The sequence below is a fragment of the Lagenorhynchus albirostris genome, chromosome 4 (assembly GCF_949774975.1).
Source record: "Lagenorhynchus albirostris chromosome 4, mLagAlb1.1, whole genome shotgun sequence".
NCBI classification, from domain to species: domain Eukaryota; kingdom Metazoa; phylum Chordata; class Mammalia; order Artiodactyla; family Delphinidae; genus Lagenorhynchus; species Lagenorhynchus albirostris.
The window spans coordinates 78,164,830-78,181,866 of record NC_083098.1 but is presented as its reverse complement, the minus strand read 5'-3'; the positions used below and the strand labels follow the sequence as shown (position 1 = coordinate 78,181,866).

General features: G+C 39.2%; 1 protein-coding gene across 1 annotated transcript in view; it reads left to right on the top strand.

Annotated features, from left to right (window-relative positions):
• The window catches only part of ATP10D (ATPase phospholipid transporting 10D (putative)), a 120,512-nt gene that overhangs the window by 24,837 nt on the left and 78,638 nt on the right, over nucleotides 1–17,037 (top strand). Inside the window, 1 exon segment of the mRNA XM_060148233.1 lies at nucleotides 15,938–16,263. Coding sequence (XP_060004216.1) covers nucleotides 15,974–16,263 — 290 coding nt within the window. The 5' untranslated portion in view covers nucleotides 15,938–15,973.

Here is a 17,037-nt window from a genome sequence, read left to right as displayed (position 1 = left end):
AGTATAAGTTCAATCTTGATAAAGGCAGATAATTTGGGCAGCCAAGGGAGATACAAACCTATGAAATCAGATGGGAGCATTCAAAACATGGGGGTCTTCAACTGCTGGATGAAAACCTATGGATATGCCTCTGAAGACCCTGAAGGCATCACTTTATACAGTACTTTGCAATAATTGGTGCTTTGAGCATTGGTGCTGAATTCTCAGAAGAAAATTTATTTAAAGTGTAGAAGAAAATTTATTTAAAGTGTAGAAGAAAATTTATTTAAAGTGTATTTAAAATGTAGAAAAATTGAGAACACATTTATAATGATTTCTATCATGATGAAATTGTTTTGATACTTAAGGGATAAACCTTAAACCTTCTGAAAAAATAGGTTATTCAGAAGAACTTCTTAGAACAATGAAATTCAAATACATCATCTATTTTAAAAAATAGATTCTACTTGTTTTATTTCCTTTTTTATGTCTTTTGTTGCAGTCTTGTTAGCCATTTCAGGGTTACATGCTGTAGATCGTAATATAAACTATAGTTTAGCATGTATAATAAAAGCTGTAATATGAAATAACTAAGATATCATGAGATAACTAAGCTTATATCACTTCTAGAGTTGGTGGTTGTTAGGGTATTCTGGTCATTACTGCATATAAGAGAGGTATTATTTTATTCATTTATTCATATGTCCATTCCACGAATATGTATTGGAAGTCTGCTCTGTGTCTGATACTGTTCTAAGCTTAGGTTACATCAGTGGACAAAGGAGATAGAAGCTCCCACTCTGGAGGGGGGAGACAACGAGCTAAAATGCAAAATTAGTTACAGATTGTTAGAAAGTGACAAAATTCTATGAAAAATAAGAAAGGGAAGGAGAATAGGGATTGCTGAGACAAGGCTGTGTAGGGAGTGGAATAAAGGAGGAGAGGAGGAATTGGTTGGAGAGGACACGGGGAGTCAGGTATGTGTGGCATTGGCGGCTGTTATTATAATTCACATGGGAGCCTTTAGAGAGTTTTAAATTGTGGAAGAAGTTTTAAATTGTCGAGTTCTAAATGAAGTGTTAATAGGACAGGTAGTAGAGTCAGACTAGGGCGATAGTGGTGGAGGTGATGCCAAGCGGTGAGGATCCATATATATATATATATATATATATATATATATATATATTTTTTTTTTTTTTTTTCCCCGCGGTACGCGGGCCTCTCACTGCCGTGGCCTCTCCCGTTGTGGAGCACAGGCTCCGGACGCGCAGGCTCAGCGGCCATGGCTCACGGGCCCAGCCGCTCCGCGGCATGTGGGAACTTCCCGGACCGGGGCACGAACCCGTGTCCCCTGCATCGGCAGGCAGACTCTCAACCACTGCGCCACCAGGGAAGCCCCAGATATATTTTAAAGGGAGAGCCAACCGAATTTGCTACTGACTGTATGTGGGTTGTGAGGAACAGGATCCAGGATGGCTCAAAGGTCTTTGGGCTGAGGATCTAGAAGGATGGAGCTGCAGCAACTGACAGGGCTGATCTGTTGAGGAAGCAGGTTTTGGTGGGGGAGTATCAGGAGCTCCGTTTTGCACATGTTACCATTTGGAGATGAAGCCGAGTGGAGATGAGCTGCCTAGTTGGCTGTCAAAGGTATACATCTGGAATTTTTAGGAAAGAGCTCTGTGCTGGAAGGTGGTTATGTGGGGGGGAATCTGTAGAAATTCTCTTCTGATGGCTTTAGTTTTCTCAGTAAAATAGAGACATGTCATCAGCAGGAGGAAAGTTGAGAGAGCTATGGAAAATTAGAGGAGAGAGGAGAAAGTCTAAAACAGTTGGCTATGAAAGTGGGAAAGTGAAGACTAGAAACGCGGTATGATTGCAGTCAGCATGTCTGGCCAACTTGTGGTTCGTGGTCAAGAATTTAAAGTGACACTAAACATCCTGGAAACTTCTTTGTCACCATATCTTTGCACATGTTCTTACTTATTTCCAGTTCCTTAGCATTTTTCTGAGAATGTTGCTGCCATTATGAGGGCAAAACATAACATCAAAAATTGACACTAATCAGGGACCTTGTGTATTTCTCTCAGACACTTTCAACTTGCAGGTATTGGAACGGAGTGTGTAGAGATTTAGAGCTAACCAATTTGAATATAGCTAGGGTAAGGGTTTTGCCAAGAAAGAAGTGAAAGAGGAGCTAAGAGGTTGAGAGAATGTACAAGGAAGTGATAGCACTGTTGGCCACAAAATTCAGACTGTGTAAGCAAGGAAGTGCAGCCATGCAAGAATAAAAGGCAGTGAGAAGAGGGTGGGTGGTCAGTTGCCTAGAGGTCCCTGTGGGGTCAGAGAATTTTGAAATCAGGTTAAAAATGAATCATTTATTTTAAATAAATGTTATTTTCATGTAATGAATCATATTTCAAATATATGGAAGAACTTTCTATTAAATACATCTAATTAATTTTTAAACTTAAACACAAATATTTGAGTTTGTTAGCTTTAGTTTTCTTTTTAAAGTGTACACATTTTTAAAAAAAATTTATTTATGTTTTGGTTGCACCGGGTCTTAGCTGTGGCAAGCAGGCTCCTTAGTTGTGGCTCACAGGCTCCTTAGTTATGGCTCACGGGCTCCTTAGTTGCAGCCCACCTCCTCCTTAGTTGCAGCCCACCTCCTCCTTAGTTGCAGCCCACCTGCTCCTTAGTTGCAGCTCGTGGGTTCCTTAGTTGCAGCCGGCAGACTCCTTAGTTGTGGCATGTGAACTCTTAGTTGCAGCCGGTGGACTCCTTAGTTGTGGCATGTGAACTCTTAGTTGTGGCATGTATGTGGGATCTAGTTCCCTGACAAGGGATCGAACCTATGTCCCCTGCATTAGAAGGCAAATTCTTAGCCACTGCGCCACCAGGGAAGTCCCTGTTTTTCAAATGCAGTAAGCTTAGTATTTTTTTCTTCTAAATGACTTAAGTTCTTTTTTCCTTATATTATTCCTATCCTTTCTCCCAACCCTCACATTCTTTGGTAGGTTGCCAGATGCTCTATGCCTTCTGTCAACCTATTGCTCAAGTGTTTCTGCCTGGTATCAGAGCCTTCTAATGACTGCAAAGGCTCTCACTCCATCCGAGATATTTGGATTAGACTTGGGTAATCACTTACCAAGCTGTGTCACTTGGGTGAATTTCTCACTCTGAGCCTCAATTTCCTCATATGTAAGTGGGGATAATAATATGTACTTTGTTGTAAGAATTAAAGTTAATGTATATTTGTCCTGAGCACAGAACTTGGCATGTATAAATGGTAGATGTTGTTATGATCTTAGGTTTGTTGAGTTAATAATCTTTTATTAGAGTTGAATAACTGAATCTCAAAAACATGCTTTTCTGTCATTTCAATAACATTATTTTAGGAGCATCTAGGATTACCAATATCAAAACATAGTATTAATGATTAGTATCATTAACATTTTAATATATGTTTGATTTTTTTTCAGCATTAAGAATAGACTAAGACAATAAGAACCTGCTGTATAAAAAAATAAATAAAATTAAATTAAAAAAATAGACTAAGGCAGAGTGGGACCTCATTATGAGTACGGGTGAGATTTTTTTTAGTTCCCAATAACAGAGATACACACATATAATTGCAACATTTTCTCTGTCTTTTTGCTAGCTTAATTCAATTTGGAGCCAACGCAGCAGTGAAAGGTAACTCATTTAGATGTGTGGTCCCTTCAAGAAAGCTGAGGTGTATTGAAGAAGTGAGGTAAATCTTTCAGTGTCTAGTTGGGAGATTTTGTGTGTGTGTGTGTGTAGACTTTATTCTCACAGGAGAGAACTGAAGAAACTCTTTATATTTAAGTTTGGGAACACTAAGAATGGGCAACTTTTTCCAGAATAAGACAATGCATCTATATATCCCAGTTATATTTTATAGTTCTGCCTTCTTTCAAAATAAACATGTTGTATTTGAAATTTTTAATTTGATAGAAGCCTGTCGCTCCTTGCTGTAGAGGGTTCTTTCCCTCAGTCTGAGTTAGAGGATGCTTCTCTGATGTAGAACAGTATCTTTTGTTTCTGTCTCGCCACTGTCAGCCATAGTGTCTATTTTTCAGGTCATGGTTGTTGAATGAATTGGGACTGAGTGAGCTTGGTTTAAGCACTCTATTCTAAAAGGGTTATGTGCTTGAGTAGAGTTGACTTTTTCCTCTTTAGCATCCTAAAAATGACAAAACTGTCACAAAGATTTCTTAGTGGTCAAAGTGAAAGATGCTATGACTTAGCTTCTTATATACCTGTATAGCACTTCCTTTCATGATAATAATAACCAATTATCAAAAGTAATTACTTTAGGGCTTCCCTGGTGGCGCAGTGGTTGAGAGTCCGCCTGCCGATGCAGGGGACACGGGTTCGTGCCCCGGTCCGGGAAGATCCCACATGCCGCGGAGCGGCTGGGCCCGTGAGCCATGGCCGCTGAGCCTGCGCGTCCGGAGCCTGTGCTCCACAACGGGAGAGGCCACAACAGTAAGAGGCCCGCGTACCGCAAAAAAAAAAAAAATTACTTTAGTTCAATGTTTTTGGTGATGTATTACCCTAGCCTGGCCTTTTGTTTATTTCTAAAATATAGAGTATGTACTTCTACTGGAGAGTTAGTTCAAGAAGTTCAATTAACAGGAAATATTAAATAGCATGCAGAACTCCAAGATGACTTTATTTGGCAAATCTGATTCCTTCCACCTAATGAATAACCCTGAGGATTATATAACTTTGTTATTCAAGAGCCACACTTTTTCCACTAAATAAATTGACCCTTGTAATCACCAAAGCCTGTGTTAGATACATCTACAATGGTTCATATTTATCTTCGTTTTCAAAGATTACATGGGGTGAAGAAAAACACTTTCTCCTTTTGTAGATGGCAGGACAGTCATTACTAAGGGAGCCAACATGTGACCCTGACACATGATGCAACAGAGAAACCAACAAAGACATCAGATGATCTCGCTGCCATCGTTATTACCCGTCAGATAAGGAATTGGTCTCCTTGAGGTAATAAGCCACGTATAGAGAGAGTTGGACAAGTCAGAGATGACTCAGTTTGGAACCAGCCCAAGTTTTGTCAGGGCTCAGAGGGAGGGTTACCTGTGACATACAGGTCAAGGAGACTCTCATACCTTGAGTCTACTGCAAAACAGTTCCTGTCTTATTCTCAGAGACCTATAGCTATAAAATTTCTCTATTTTTTATTGACCCTGATAGGTAACTTCTCTTTCTTCCAAGGTTTGGAGCACATGAGAACTTTGATATTGTGTTAGTGTTTTCTCATCTTGGTTGAGAGGATAACCTGTCAAGACCTGGACCCATTGTCCTACCTTGCCAAGTTTTTGGAAATGTTGGTTGAAACAAATTGTAACTGTATTAAATCTGCAGAAAGAATCAATCCTGAAGGCCTGTCACCAACCTCTGGGGATTTTTTATGTAAACTAGACCTTCATTATTTTAGTTAATTCTAACCTCAGACGAGAGGGTCTGCTTGTATCAGCTGTCAAGTCATTGGTACATAACCTTAGTCTACACTCTGAAAGGTGATGGGCTTCCCCAAACTAGGAGTGATATCTAATAAACTGGTCACTCTTAATTACAACTTTACATTTTGAAATAAGGTTATTTAACACAAAGCAGTTGTTCTCCAAGTGGGTCCCAGGACCAGCACGCTGGCACTACCTGGAAACTTGTTAAATGTGTTGATTCTTGAGCCCCACCCCAGACCTGCTGAATCAGAGACACAAGGGTGTGGCCTAGGATATTCTGATGCATGCTGGAGTTTGATAGCCACAAGCAGAGCATCTCGAAATGACTGTGCACAAGAATGTTTTTCTTTGTAAGATGAGTGAGATCATGTATATATTCCAAGTTGTTTGTTGGCTGGTGATGACCTCGGAAATTTGAAAGTACTAGCTGGGCCCATGGGAATTCATTATCCTGTATTTACCTTTGGTAATCTGCCCTGCTACAAGCTTCATTAAACATTCATTAAGGGAAACAGGGTTTTTGAGAACTGTCTGCTTTCAAGTACGTTGGTGTACAAGAAGGAACATAGTATGGTATGTTATTTTAGGTACACTCTTATTGAATGACTTGTTTTTAATATCATCTAGAAAAAATAATGAAGACCCTAGTTAGATATAATTTAGCTTAAAATGATTATATTTCATTATTTTTAATTTTATATATAAATAGGACTGTAGAGTTGGAAAGGCATGCTTTTGGAGTAAAAAATTGTGTGCCTTGAGTTCTAAAACCTTCCCTGACCTTTTGTTTCTTCCTCTGAAAAATGGAAATGAAACTCTACACCAAGCTGTGAAATTTGATTTAAATATGTGAAATGTATTTCATAAGCAGTAATAATCATTATAGAGATGTTAGCATTTATTCTCTAAGCAATTCTTGGTTTATACTTACTTTTGAACTTAATTGATTTTATGGTTAAAATTGATAGCTTGTAGATTTCAGAACTTTGTTTTTATCAACTTCTCCGAGTGAAAGAAATATTGGATCGTGTAGCAGCATGCAGACCTAATGCTAACGGCAGCATTAGACTGTTTCACAGCAATTAGTTACCACTTCTTCCTTCAAACACTTTAATTTTAAAACATTATAAATCAATACACTTTCAATGTAACAAAGAAAAGAAAGAAAAGTTAACAATCTCTTTCTATTTATTCCCTTTTTATTGCCTCCTTGAGATAACCAATTTTTACAGCCTCCTGTGAATTATTCTATACTTTTATTCATGTCCTTGCAAATGTATATAAACATACACACATCCAGGCAGTTTGTGTTATCAAGTGAAGTAAGCCAAGGCCAGGCCAACTGTAGATTCAACAATGCAGTAAGAAATGGAACCTAGACCTATGAATCTGTGGTGAAGGAAGATAGTCCTTGGTTGCTAATCAGTAGACCCTTCTGTGCTAATGTGACCCTCTTACAGCCTAAGAATTTGAAAAGGCAGTGGGCTTGTGTTCCAGGATCTTGTGACCCTCATTTCCCACAGTGGACAAAACTACTAAATAGTCATAGCTTCCTGAGGAACTAGGCAGGTGATGGGAGCTACACCCACTCGTGTGTATCCCTGATCTTTGCAGATCCTGTTTACTGATTAGGTAGTAAACCGAAGTGAAATTTAAACTGTGTCCAAGTTCTCCTTCTCACCATTCTTTGAACCCAGGTTGGTCATTTTGGTTTGTTCCTCATTTGGTTTTACAAATTTTGGATTGTTACATTTATATTTCTCTGTCATTTTCTTTTTTTTTTTTTTCTTTTTTGCTTCAATACATAATAGTCATCAGTCCAGGTCAAAGGTTAGAGAAAGGTTATTTTTAATATATGCATAATATCCTATAATGTGGATATGTTATGATTTAGTCAGTTGTTCTCCAGTTGACTTTCATGATATTTCCAGGTTATTGTTACTGCCAAAAAACCCCAACTACAACATACACTTTTTTTTTTTTTTTTGCGGTTACGCGGGCCTCTCACCGTTGTGGCCTCTCCCGCTGCGGAGCACAGGCTCCAGACGCGCAGGCTCAGTGGCCATGGCTCACGGGCCCAGCCGCTCCGCGGCATGTGGGATCTTCCCGGACCGGGGCACGAACCCGTGTCCCCTGCATCGGCAGGTGGACTCTCAACCACTGCGCCACCAGGGAAGCCCAACAACATACATTCTTGTACATATACTTATAGGTAAGACTCCCCAAAGTGGAATTGCTTTCTCAATTGTTATATGTATTTAAAATTTTGAGAGATACTGTCAATTTTGGGGTGTGGGGTGATAGGAGGAGGAAGATTGCAGCAATCTACACTCCCATTGCCAGGGGGTTTGAGTCTCCCTATCCTCACCAGCACTGGCTATAATTAATCGTTTTAATATTTATCGATTGTATGGATAAAAGCAGTATCCATGATAGCTTCAATTTGCAACCCTCTGGTGACTACTAGGCTGTCTCTTCATATTTATTGGCCCTTTGGATTTCCTCTTCTGAGAATTGCTTATTCAAATTCCTTGCCCAATTTTATTGGGTTTTTCATATAAATTTGTATAACTAATTTGGATACTAGGAATATTAAGAGTTTGCCAGTCATTATGAGCTGCACTTGTCTCTTGATTTTATTTATGACTTTTACTATATATGATAGATGATAGATAAATGAATGGTTAAATTATTTGTCTTTACTAACTTCTCTCTTGCTTAGGAAAGGTTTTCCCAGCTAACAGTAATAAAATATTATTCTAAATCTTCTTCTGGTAAATTTACTGTAATTTTTAAAAACTTAAAAGCTTCTAATCTATCTAGAGATTTGTTTTTAAGTTATTAAATTTAAAAAAGTCATTAAAATATTTTAATAAAAGCTCTACTTTTAATGTATAAAGTAGGAATTTAGCTTTCTTGTTTTCAAGATGGATGACCATTTATTCCAGAGTTATTAAACAAATTACCATTTACCCAGAGTTGAAATTCCACTTATGCCATATATTACCTTCCTATTCATACAAGGATCTACTTTTGGACCCTCTGCGTTAATTTTCTATAAATAATTAGAAATTTAGTGGCTTAAAACAACTCCAGCTTAGTGTATAGTGTATAATTCTGTAGGTCAGAAGTCCAGGTACAGTGAGATTAGGTTTTTTGCTCAGGTTCTCAAAGGCTGAGATTAAGATGTCATCCAGACTGAGTTCTCCTCTGAAAACTCTGGGGAAGAATCCGCTTCCAACTTTATCCAGGTAGCTGGCAGAATTCAGTTCCTTGTGGTTGTAGGACCTAGGTCTCTTTTTTCTTGCTGGCTGTCAGTTGAGGATGCTGTCAACCCTTCCAGACCACCAGCAGCCATTCTTTTGAGTTTTATTTCATTTGCTAAATTTTATTGAGCTTTCCCAACAATATTCATAAGTGGCAATTATAAAGAAGTTTATAGTTATGTATTTTTAGTACAGATATTTATATGATGGTAATAAATGATTATTACAATAAAATGGTTTTCTTCTACCGCATAGTTGCCTTGCTATGAAATAGTATTGCAAGTTGGGTGTACGTAGCTTTTGGTTTGTGTTAATCTCATATCCAATCCCTCTCTCCTAGTGTTAAACGTATTAAGAATCTTGATCTTTAGGATCTGTGGTCATATTAATTAACTTCTAAATTCCAGATAAAATGTTAATGTCACTTAAAGCAAGGTGTCCAGAGTCAGGTGGCTTTGGACACTGCATTTCTGGATAATATTAGGCTTCAAGTAGCCATGCTGAGCCTAGGAACATGCAGTCCTTTTCATGTAGTTAATCTTTAATGGTATTTTTCCATCACTAACCAGCAGCAAGTTTGTTGTAATCCAAATTTTCACATAGTAGTAGCTTGCTGTCAAACTAAAAACGAAGTTAGGAATGGAGACTAATAAAACCTGTGTAAACTATAGTTTTTTTTTGTTTTTTTGAATGAAATAGTCTTCTCCCTCCCTTTAAGGACAGAAGCTCATTCAGGAGTGGTATACCCAGGTCTAAAACATTCTTTCTTGTTCCAAGTGATAATTGACCTTTAAGCACTTCTTGGTATATTTTAAAAATATATGTTTTGTGTTAATTCTCAAGGCAGGGTTCCAATCAGTGGCAGAGTATCAGGTCAAATAAAGCATGAAACCATCTGGTTTATTAGCAGAAAACCATGACAAGTCAGCTCTTCCTGGAGTGGGTTAAATCTTAGAATTACGAGTGATGTTCTTGAAAGATCCTAAAAATGCTTCACAATAAGTTGCTTATTGGAGCTTTTGTCCACAAGATTGCTCTGTTTACCCCTGGCAACAGTTGAGAGAGTATTGCTCTGCTCAGCTAGTTGGTCGCCTGGCAGATTCTCCAGTTCAATGAAGAGCAAAGTTGCTAAAGCTGCGTGTGACCACGTGGTTGAGTGTGAGTTACATACCCTTGAAGAAATTAAACATAACTGAGTAACTGGGTATAGTCATTACTATCAATACTGTGCATACCAATTCTCAGTTAATACTTCTGAATAAATACTGTAGTTGGGAGAACATTTCTCAGATTATTACCACAGTTGTTAATGTTTACTTAGCACCTACTCTGGTTCACACCCTGCTCTAAGGGCTTTACATATATTAACTCACTTAATCCTCACAACAGTCCTTTGATCAAGGTTAGGTGGCAAGTGTAGGTCCCAGGAATTTATGTCCGTGTCTGGCTCCTGAGTCTATGCTCTTAATCACTAATACACGCTTATTGGTCTTACAAATCTAGAAGGAAAGAATGATTTCCTGAAAAAGTCTTTCAGGCCTGGAGGAGCAGATTCCTTCTATTAATAAAGGTAGAATGATGCAGTCACAAGCTGAAATTGACGGCTTCTGTTGCCTCAAACTTTCATCTTTTCCTTTTGCGGAAGGAAAGCCAGGCTGAGCCGTGAAAGAGGAAACAGGGTGTTTTTGTTTCCATTTCCCATACTATTACTTTTCTATAAAATTCAGTGATCGATGGTCATTTGTTGATCATCCTCACTTTGGCCAAGCACTAGACTCTGTGGAGTCTGGACAGGACTTAGCTGTGTCCCCTGACTTTGAAGAATGAAGCTACCTGCAGCCAACTGTAGCAGGAGCAGTGACTGAGCCGTGCACAGGACTGTTATGGTAGCAGAGAAGGGAATGCCCGATTGTATCTCCTGTGTGGATCCTTCTCCATCTCCCCTACTCTAAGGTAAAGCTAAAACAGTCTAGAGGGTGAAGAGAGGCTGGTGTGGTGAGTGGGTATATGACCGATGAGCCTGCTAGGAAGAGAGGGCAGCATTTGCACAGCTGCAGGGTATAGGTTATACTTTGCAACCTCCTTGATAAGTCACCCGGGTACTTATTAAATTCCACATTCGTGGGCCCCATTCTGTAGCCTCTGAATCATAATCTCCAGGGGAAGTGCCTAGGGGACTGTGATTAACAGGGCCCTCAGGGCACTCTTGTCGGTCTGGGGAGCTTGGAAAACACCGCACAAGGGGAATACAGTTTGTTCACAAACATAGAATGAATTTTAGAGCAAACGGTTGAGGATGAGATCAGGTGGTCTGAAGGTCAGTTTATGTCTTGCTGTCTTCTGTGATTGTTTGGATTTCTATTTGTATCCTACTGAATGTCGCTTACTTCTCAAGTAGCAACAGATAAATAGAACATTTACTTAGACTTGGACAACTTTAATTTGCAAGCAGCGTGTTGAAAGTTCGGACTTCAGCTCAATTTATGGGGTTTCCAACCTTGACTTATTTATGCTGAGAAACAGGCAGGGAGAAGAGTGGGGAAAAGAATGAACATTGTTCATCTGCAGTGTACCCCATGACTCTTAACAGCATCGCATTTTATTCACTAGCAAGTTGAGGCTAGGAGGTCAGTTACGTAGGCCACAGAGCTATTAAGTGATGCAACCGATGTTCAAACCTGGGTCTATAGAGCAGGAGGAATTTGATTTGTCAAAAAGTGGTGATCAGACTGCTCATTCACTCAATTAAAATAGGTGAACCAGAAAATGCAGAGTTAGGGTCAGGGGCCGTGATGAAAAGCTTCACCATTTGTTACCATGTGAAAATATGTGCCCAATATTCTGTATTTTTTTCTTTTTAAGAGAAGCTAATTATCAGTATGTTATATAAATTTGTCTCCATTTTAAAATGTTGGTCCTATATTCAAAAAATGTAAAACAATGTGTTTGGCAACACCGTGATACAAAATACATCATTGGGTGTAGAATTTTGCTTAAGGGCTACTGGTATGTGACTTCTAGATTAAATAATCTCTAAAGTCTAAGCTTTAAAGTGTCATGATTCTTTCTGATTCTTGATGAGGTATGATTTACTGTGATTCGCTTTCCTTTCATATCTTAAAGAATTTTTTCTGAATATTTATGTGGAATGTTAATAATGAAGCCTTCTCTAAGTATCAGTATACTTTTAAGTTTGCTGGGGTAGATGGGGAAGGATGAAGAGGCTACTTCTGGCTTCTTGCTACTGGGAAAAGTGTTGCCCTCCCCTGAGCCTTCTAGTCCAACTGCTGTTTTTCAGTGCCTCCCTACTATCAGAGGGGCTAAAAATGGCTCTGTCCACTTCCATGTATGCTTTCAACCCATGTGGTTCCACATGCAATCAGTGTCTCTCCAAAGTATGTAGAGCAACACATTAGTGAACCTTGAAACCAATTCAGTGCAGCTTAACCAGTGTTAAAATGAGAGAGACTGGGCTTCCCTGGTAGTGCAGTGGTTGAGAGTCCGCCTGCTGATGCAGGGGACACAGGTTCGTGCCCTGGTCCGGGAAGATCCCACATGCCGCGGAGCGGCTGGGCCCTTGACCCATGGCTGCTGGGCCTGCGTGTCCAGAGCCTGTGCTCCGCAACGGGAGAGGCCACAACAGTGAGAGGCCCGCGTACTGCAAAAAAAAAAAAAAAAAAAAAAGAGAGACTGAGAAAGAGAATAGAGTAGAATAGAAGATGCATGCATGGCAAGTAGGAAGGGCAAGAATTGTTCTGTACGACTTTGTTTTAGCTGTATGTGTGTGTCTGTGTTCCAGGTTGCATCATAAAATGTATTTCTTACTGGCCTGGCAGTTAACAAATTTTGTAAGCACTGAGCTAGAGTGACTAAATATTATAGATCCTTGGTCGTTCCTCCTCGATCTAAGATGGTATAAATTCTAAGCTGGAAATTTGAAAGAATTTTTACCACATGTTAACTACCTCCACACTTGGTCCTTTTTGTTCAATCCCTTGAAAACATTAACAACTTCTCTATCTCAGGGGTCCACAGACCCCTCTCCATCCCCAGGCCAGAGGTGATACACCATGAATTACCTGAAGTTAACACCCCCTACTTGCTGTATTTGTTTAATTATTTCTAAGTTTGAATTCTGAAGAAATTGTATTCCAAAATTTAAAAATCTAAGTAGAATCTAGATTGTTGTGTGAGACTGTGGACCCTAGAGGGATACACACTCCTCTGTCTTAATAAAAATTTAATTGCAAATGAAAACTTCTCTTTTAAAGTTTCCAGAAATAATATAAAATTGTACTAATTTCAACCTTCTAAAAACTGTGAGGTTTGTCATAATGGCCACCTGATGGGAGGAAATGCATGAAAAGCCCCTAGTGCTTATGTTAAGTATTTTACATTATTTATTGATTCATTGATAAAGTACTATCTTACATCCTTATTCTGGGGAGATTTCTGAATATGTTATGAACTACTTTAATAACTCCAAGCTCTCATTACTAGTTATAGGTTAAGAAGCTATTCTTATATGCAGTTGACCCTTGAAAAATGCAGGTTTGAATTTCAGGGATCCACTTATACTTGGGTATTTTTCAGTAGTAAATATCACGATACTACCAAATGCTAGTTGGTTGAATCTGCGGGTGCCTAAGGAACTGTGGAAATGGATGGCCAAGTACACGTTATGGGTAGATTTTCTACTTTGAGGAAGGTGGGCACTCCTAACCCCTACGTGGTTCAAGGGTCAACTATACCGAAGTGAAAACTAGGCTTTTCAAATTACTTCAGAGACAGATTTTTAAAACATTATATTGAAAAGATAGGATTATTTTGACCAGTTTACATTGATTTAGCTCTCTGGACAGATAATTGAGAGAGCAAACTCCAAAGGGCAGCAAACTGATGGGGGTAGAACTTTTTTTGTATTGTTTCCATTACTAGTATAAAACTATGTAGTAAAAAATTACTAGATAAAACCAACTTGATGGGTATTTTCTCTAACAGTAGACGCTATGTTTTGTGGATCCAGGCACAAATACACACCTTTGGAGGCCAGTGTATTCTTCCCATTAAAAGTGACTTTCTGCCTGTTTGCTTTAGATCATATAAATTTTAAAGATCTGATGACTTCTTGTGAGATTGTGATTCAACTTATTTTCCGTAAATACAGTGATAAAGTGATGCTATATAACTGTAATCCCTGGAATTGCTTAAAGACCAGTATAGAGTAAACAAGTGTATTAGCTAGAATGGGTTATTAAAAATAGTGATTCACTAGAATTACTAGAATAGGACCAAATCTTTCAATGCTGCTAGGTAATGATTTATGATTTCAGATCCATGAATGCTGGATACAGTTTTAACGTCCTTAGGGGGAAACTGTTAATTTCCGATTAGTATAACACTTTAGAGAAAATAATCAATAGACGTGTTATAAACTTAAAATGAAGCTTAGGAAGGAAGCAAGCTTAAATAATTTGCCCAGGCTATTTCAGTGCCTTGAACACTATTTTGCACTTGGGATTGCATTTATATCTCACCTAGACCCTGAGATCCTAGAGATGAGGATCCAGGTCTTAATCATCTCTGTGTCCCTAGCCAGTGGAGTTTCTAGCACATAACCTAGTTTTTCTGCAAATGCGGTCATGGACCGCCTGAATCAGATTCATCTGGGGAGTTTTGTTACCAGTTCATATTATCAGGACGCACCCACAGATTTACTAAAAATCTCCGGAGGTGCACTCCAACCTAAAACGATCAACTAAATGCAATGACATTGATAAAGCAAGGATAGAAAGTTAAGGCCTCCAGACCTTGCCTCCGCACACTTGCTGACATGCTCAACGCTCATAGCCTGCTGCATGAACTTTGGGCATCTGCTAAGTGCCAGCTACTCTGGATACAAAGTGAAATGAAGCACATTAACAGCTAAAAGCGGCAGCTGAGTTGGAAAGATTTGATTTGAGTCAGCCTTGCCTACTTACTAATCATGTGAATTTCAGTACGTTGTCACTAAACTTCTCTAAGCCTGTTTCCTCTTTCGTAAAATGGAAATCATGACTTTGTCATAAGGTTGATGTAAATACTAGATATGATAAGGCACGTAAAATGCTTTGCAAAGTGTTTGGAGTAGAGTGTGCTCTTAATAAATGTTAGCTTTTTTTTTTTCTTCCTTTTTTAAATTAATGGGCATACGTTCTAGTCAGGGCTGAATTTCTCGGAAAATAATAAGCACTTGAAAATGAGGAAAATAAGGAAGAGATTAGATAGGAATTAGGTTTGTTTTCTATCACACCACCCCCAAAACATGGTGGTGTAACTTCTATTGACTCACGGTTTGGTGGGTTGGCGGTTGGGGTTGTGCTCAGTTGGGACAGCTCATCTCGGTGCTAGATTGTGTCCTCTGGGCACACTCACGTGTTGGCAGTCAGTGGCCTCATTCATATGTTGACAGGAGCAATAGTTGCTAAGTGGGTGAGGAGTACTCATCATCTAGGAGACTGGCCTAGACTCAGGCATGTGGTAGTGGGGAAAATGGAGTCAAGGAAGTCCCGTGAGCAAGCATTTTTCAAGCCTCTGCTTGTATCAGGTTTACTAGAGTTTCATTAGCGAAAGCAAGGCACATGGGCAAGCGTAGCTGCAATGGGTAGAGAAAGACTTCACTACTTGATGGGTGAAAGGATGTGCATACAGGGATGGAAAGCATTTGTGGCCATTTTTGTTACCTGCACAGAATGGTTTTTACTGACTGCTTACTCTGTATCAGGGTTTATGCTAGGTGATTTACATGTTACTCCCTTAATCCTCACAACAATTTCTTGACATGTGTGGCAGTCCCATTTCATGGATGAGAAAACTGATGATAAGTTAAGAGACTTGTACGTAGTAAGCCCAAATTATTTGCCTCAAGTTGTGGAGTAGCCTTTTAGGGGCTGTCTCTTGTTGCTCAGGTGATCAGCCCATGAGGCAGAAGGTGTATGCTCTATTTCATAAAGATCTGGTTAAAACGGAGTTCCAGTGACTCGCTTTACTCTCACATTGATACCTTGAGCCATTGAGTCATTCGTTTATTTAATATAGAAAAAAATTTAATTTTACTATTATGACTATTCTTTAAGACTTTCCAGAAGCTTATGAGAAGTATTTTAGTGGGTTTTTCTTTGTTTGTTTTGCCAGATTACCTACACAACCTGGATCTCACCGCATTTGGACATGACTGAGCCTCTTCAATGGGCCAGATATCACTGGCAGCGGCCGACTGGCGGTGAAAACAGGGACGATCATGAGAGGCCATACAGCTATTCCTCTTTACTTGCCTTCAGGGGCAAGTCCTCCCAGACCCCCAGACTGGCAGGAAAGCACCGGGTGGTTGTTCCCCACCTCCAGCCCTTCAAGGACGAGTACGAAAAGTTTTCTGCAACCTACGTGAATAACAGAATACGGACAACGAAGTACACGCTGTTGAATTTTGTGCCAAGAAATTTATTTGAACAATTTCACAGGTACTTTTATTTTTTGGGAAAATAATCTTAGAATGTTCTTGGTCATTCTAATTGATATATAAGATTTTTCATTTTCATAACGTTGTTACCTAAGCCTAAGGCTTGTGACATTATCTTTGACAATTCTGGTAGTCTGTTGTGGAACGATGACCTCTTACATTCACATAACACTTTATAATTAATAAGATGCTTTCTCATGACAAGAGACAATATTGTTACCTTCCTATTACAGATTAGGAAACTAAGTTTGGCACAGTGGTTTAGCCAGTGTGATGCCGAAAGCAGACGAGGGACTATAGCCTTGAGTCTTCTCACTCTTGCTTTGGTGTTTTTTCCATTAAACCATGGTGTATTTTAATTCTAGCTTTTTCTTCTTGATAATAGGAGAAAATAGAGCTCTGAAGCAAATTCAGATGTAAGCTGTAAGGTTAGGTGAAACAAAGACGTAATTCAGAGTAATACGTATTTATGGAAGCCCTCCGATCAGGTTAGGTATTGAAGGGAATGCAAGGCTAAATGGTGCTTCTTTCCTTACAGTTTTATATTTAGCAAGGGAAACAAGATGTTTGAAAAGGCGTAGTGGATGGGATGAGGGTTATAAGGTGCTACCAACTAGTACGGAAACCTCAAAAAGAGAAATAATACTACTAGCCAGAGCAATAGAAGGGAAGTGGCACGTGAACTTAATGATGAAGGTTAAGATGTTCAAGGCAGAGGTGTCTGCAAAGCACATTTCAGATGGAGGAAGGAATATGAGTAAAAGCAGAATGGCTG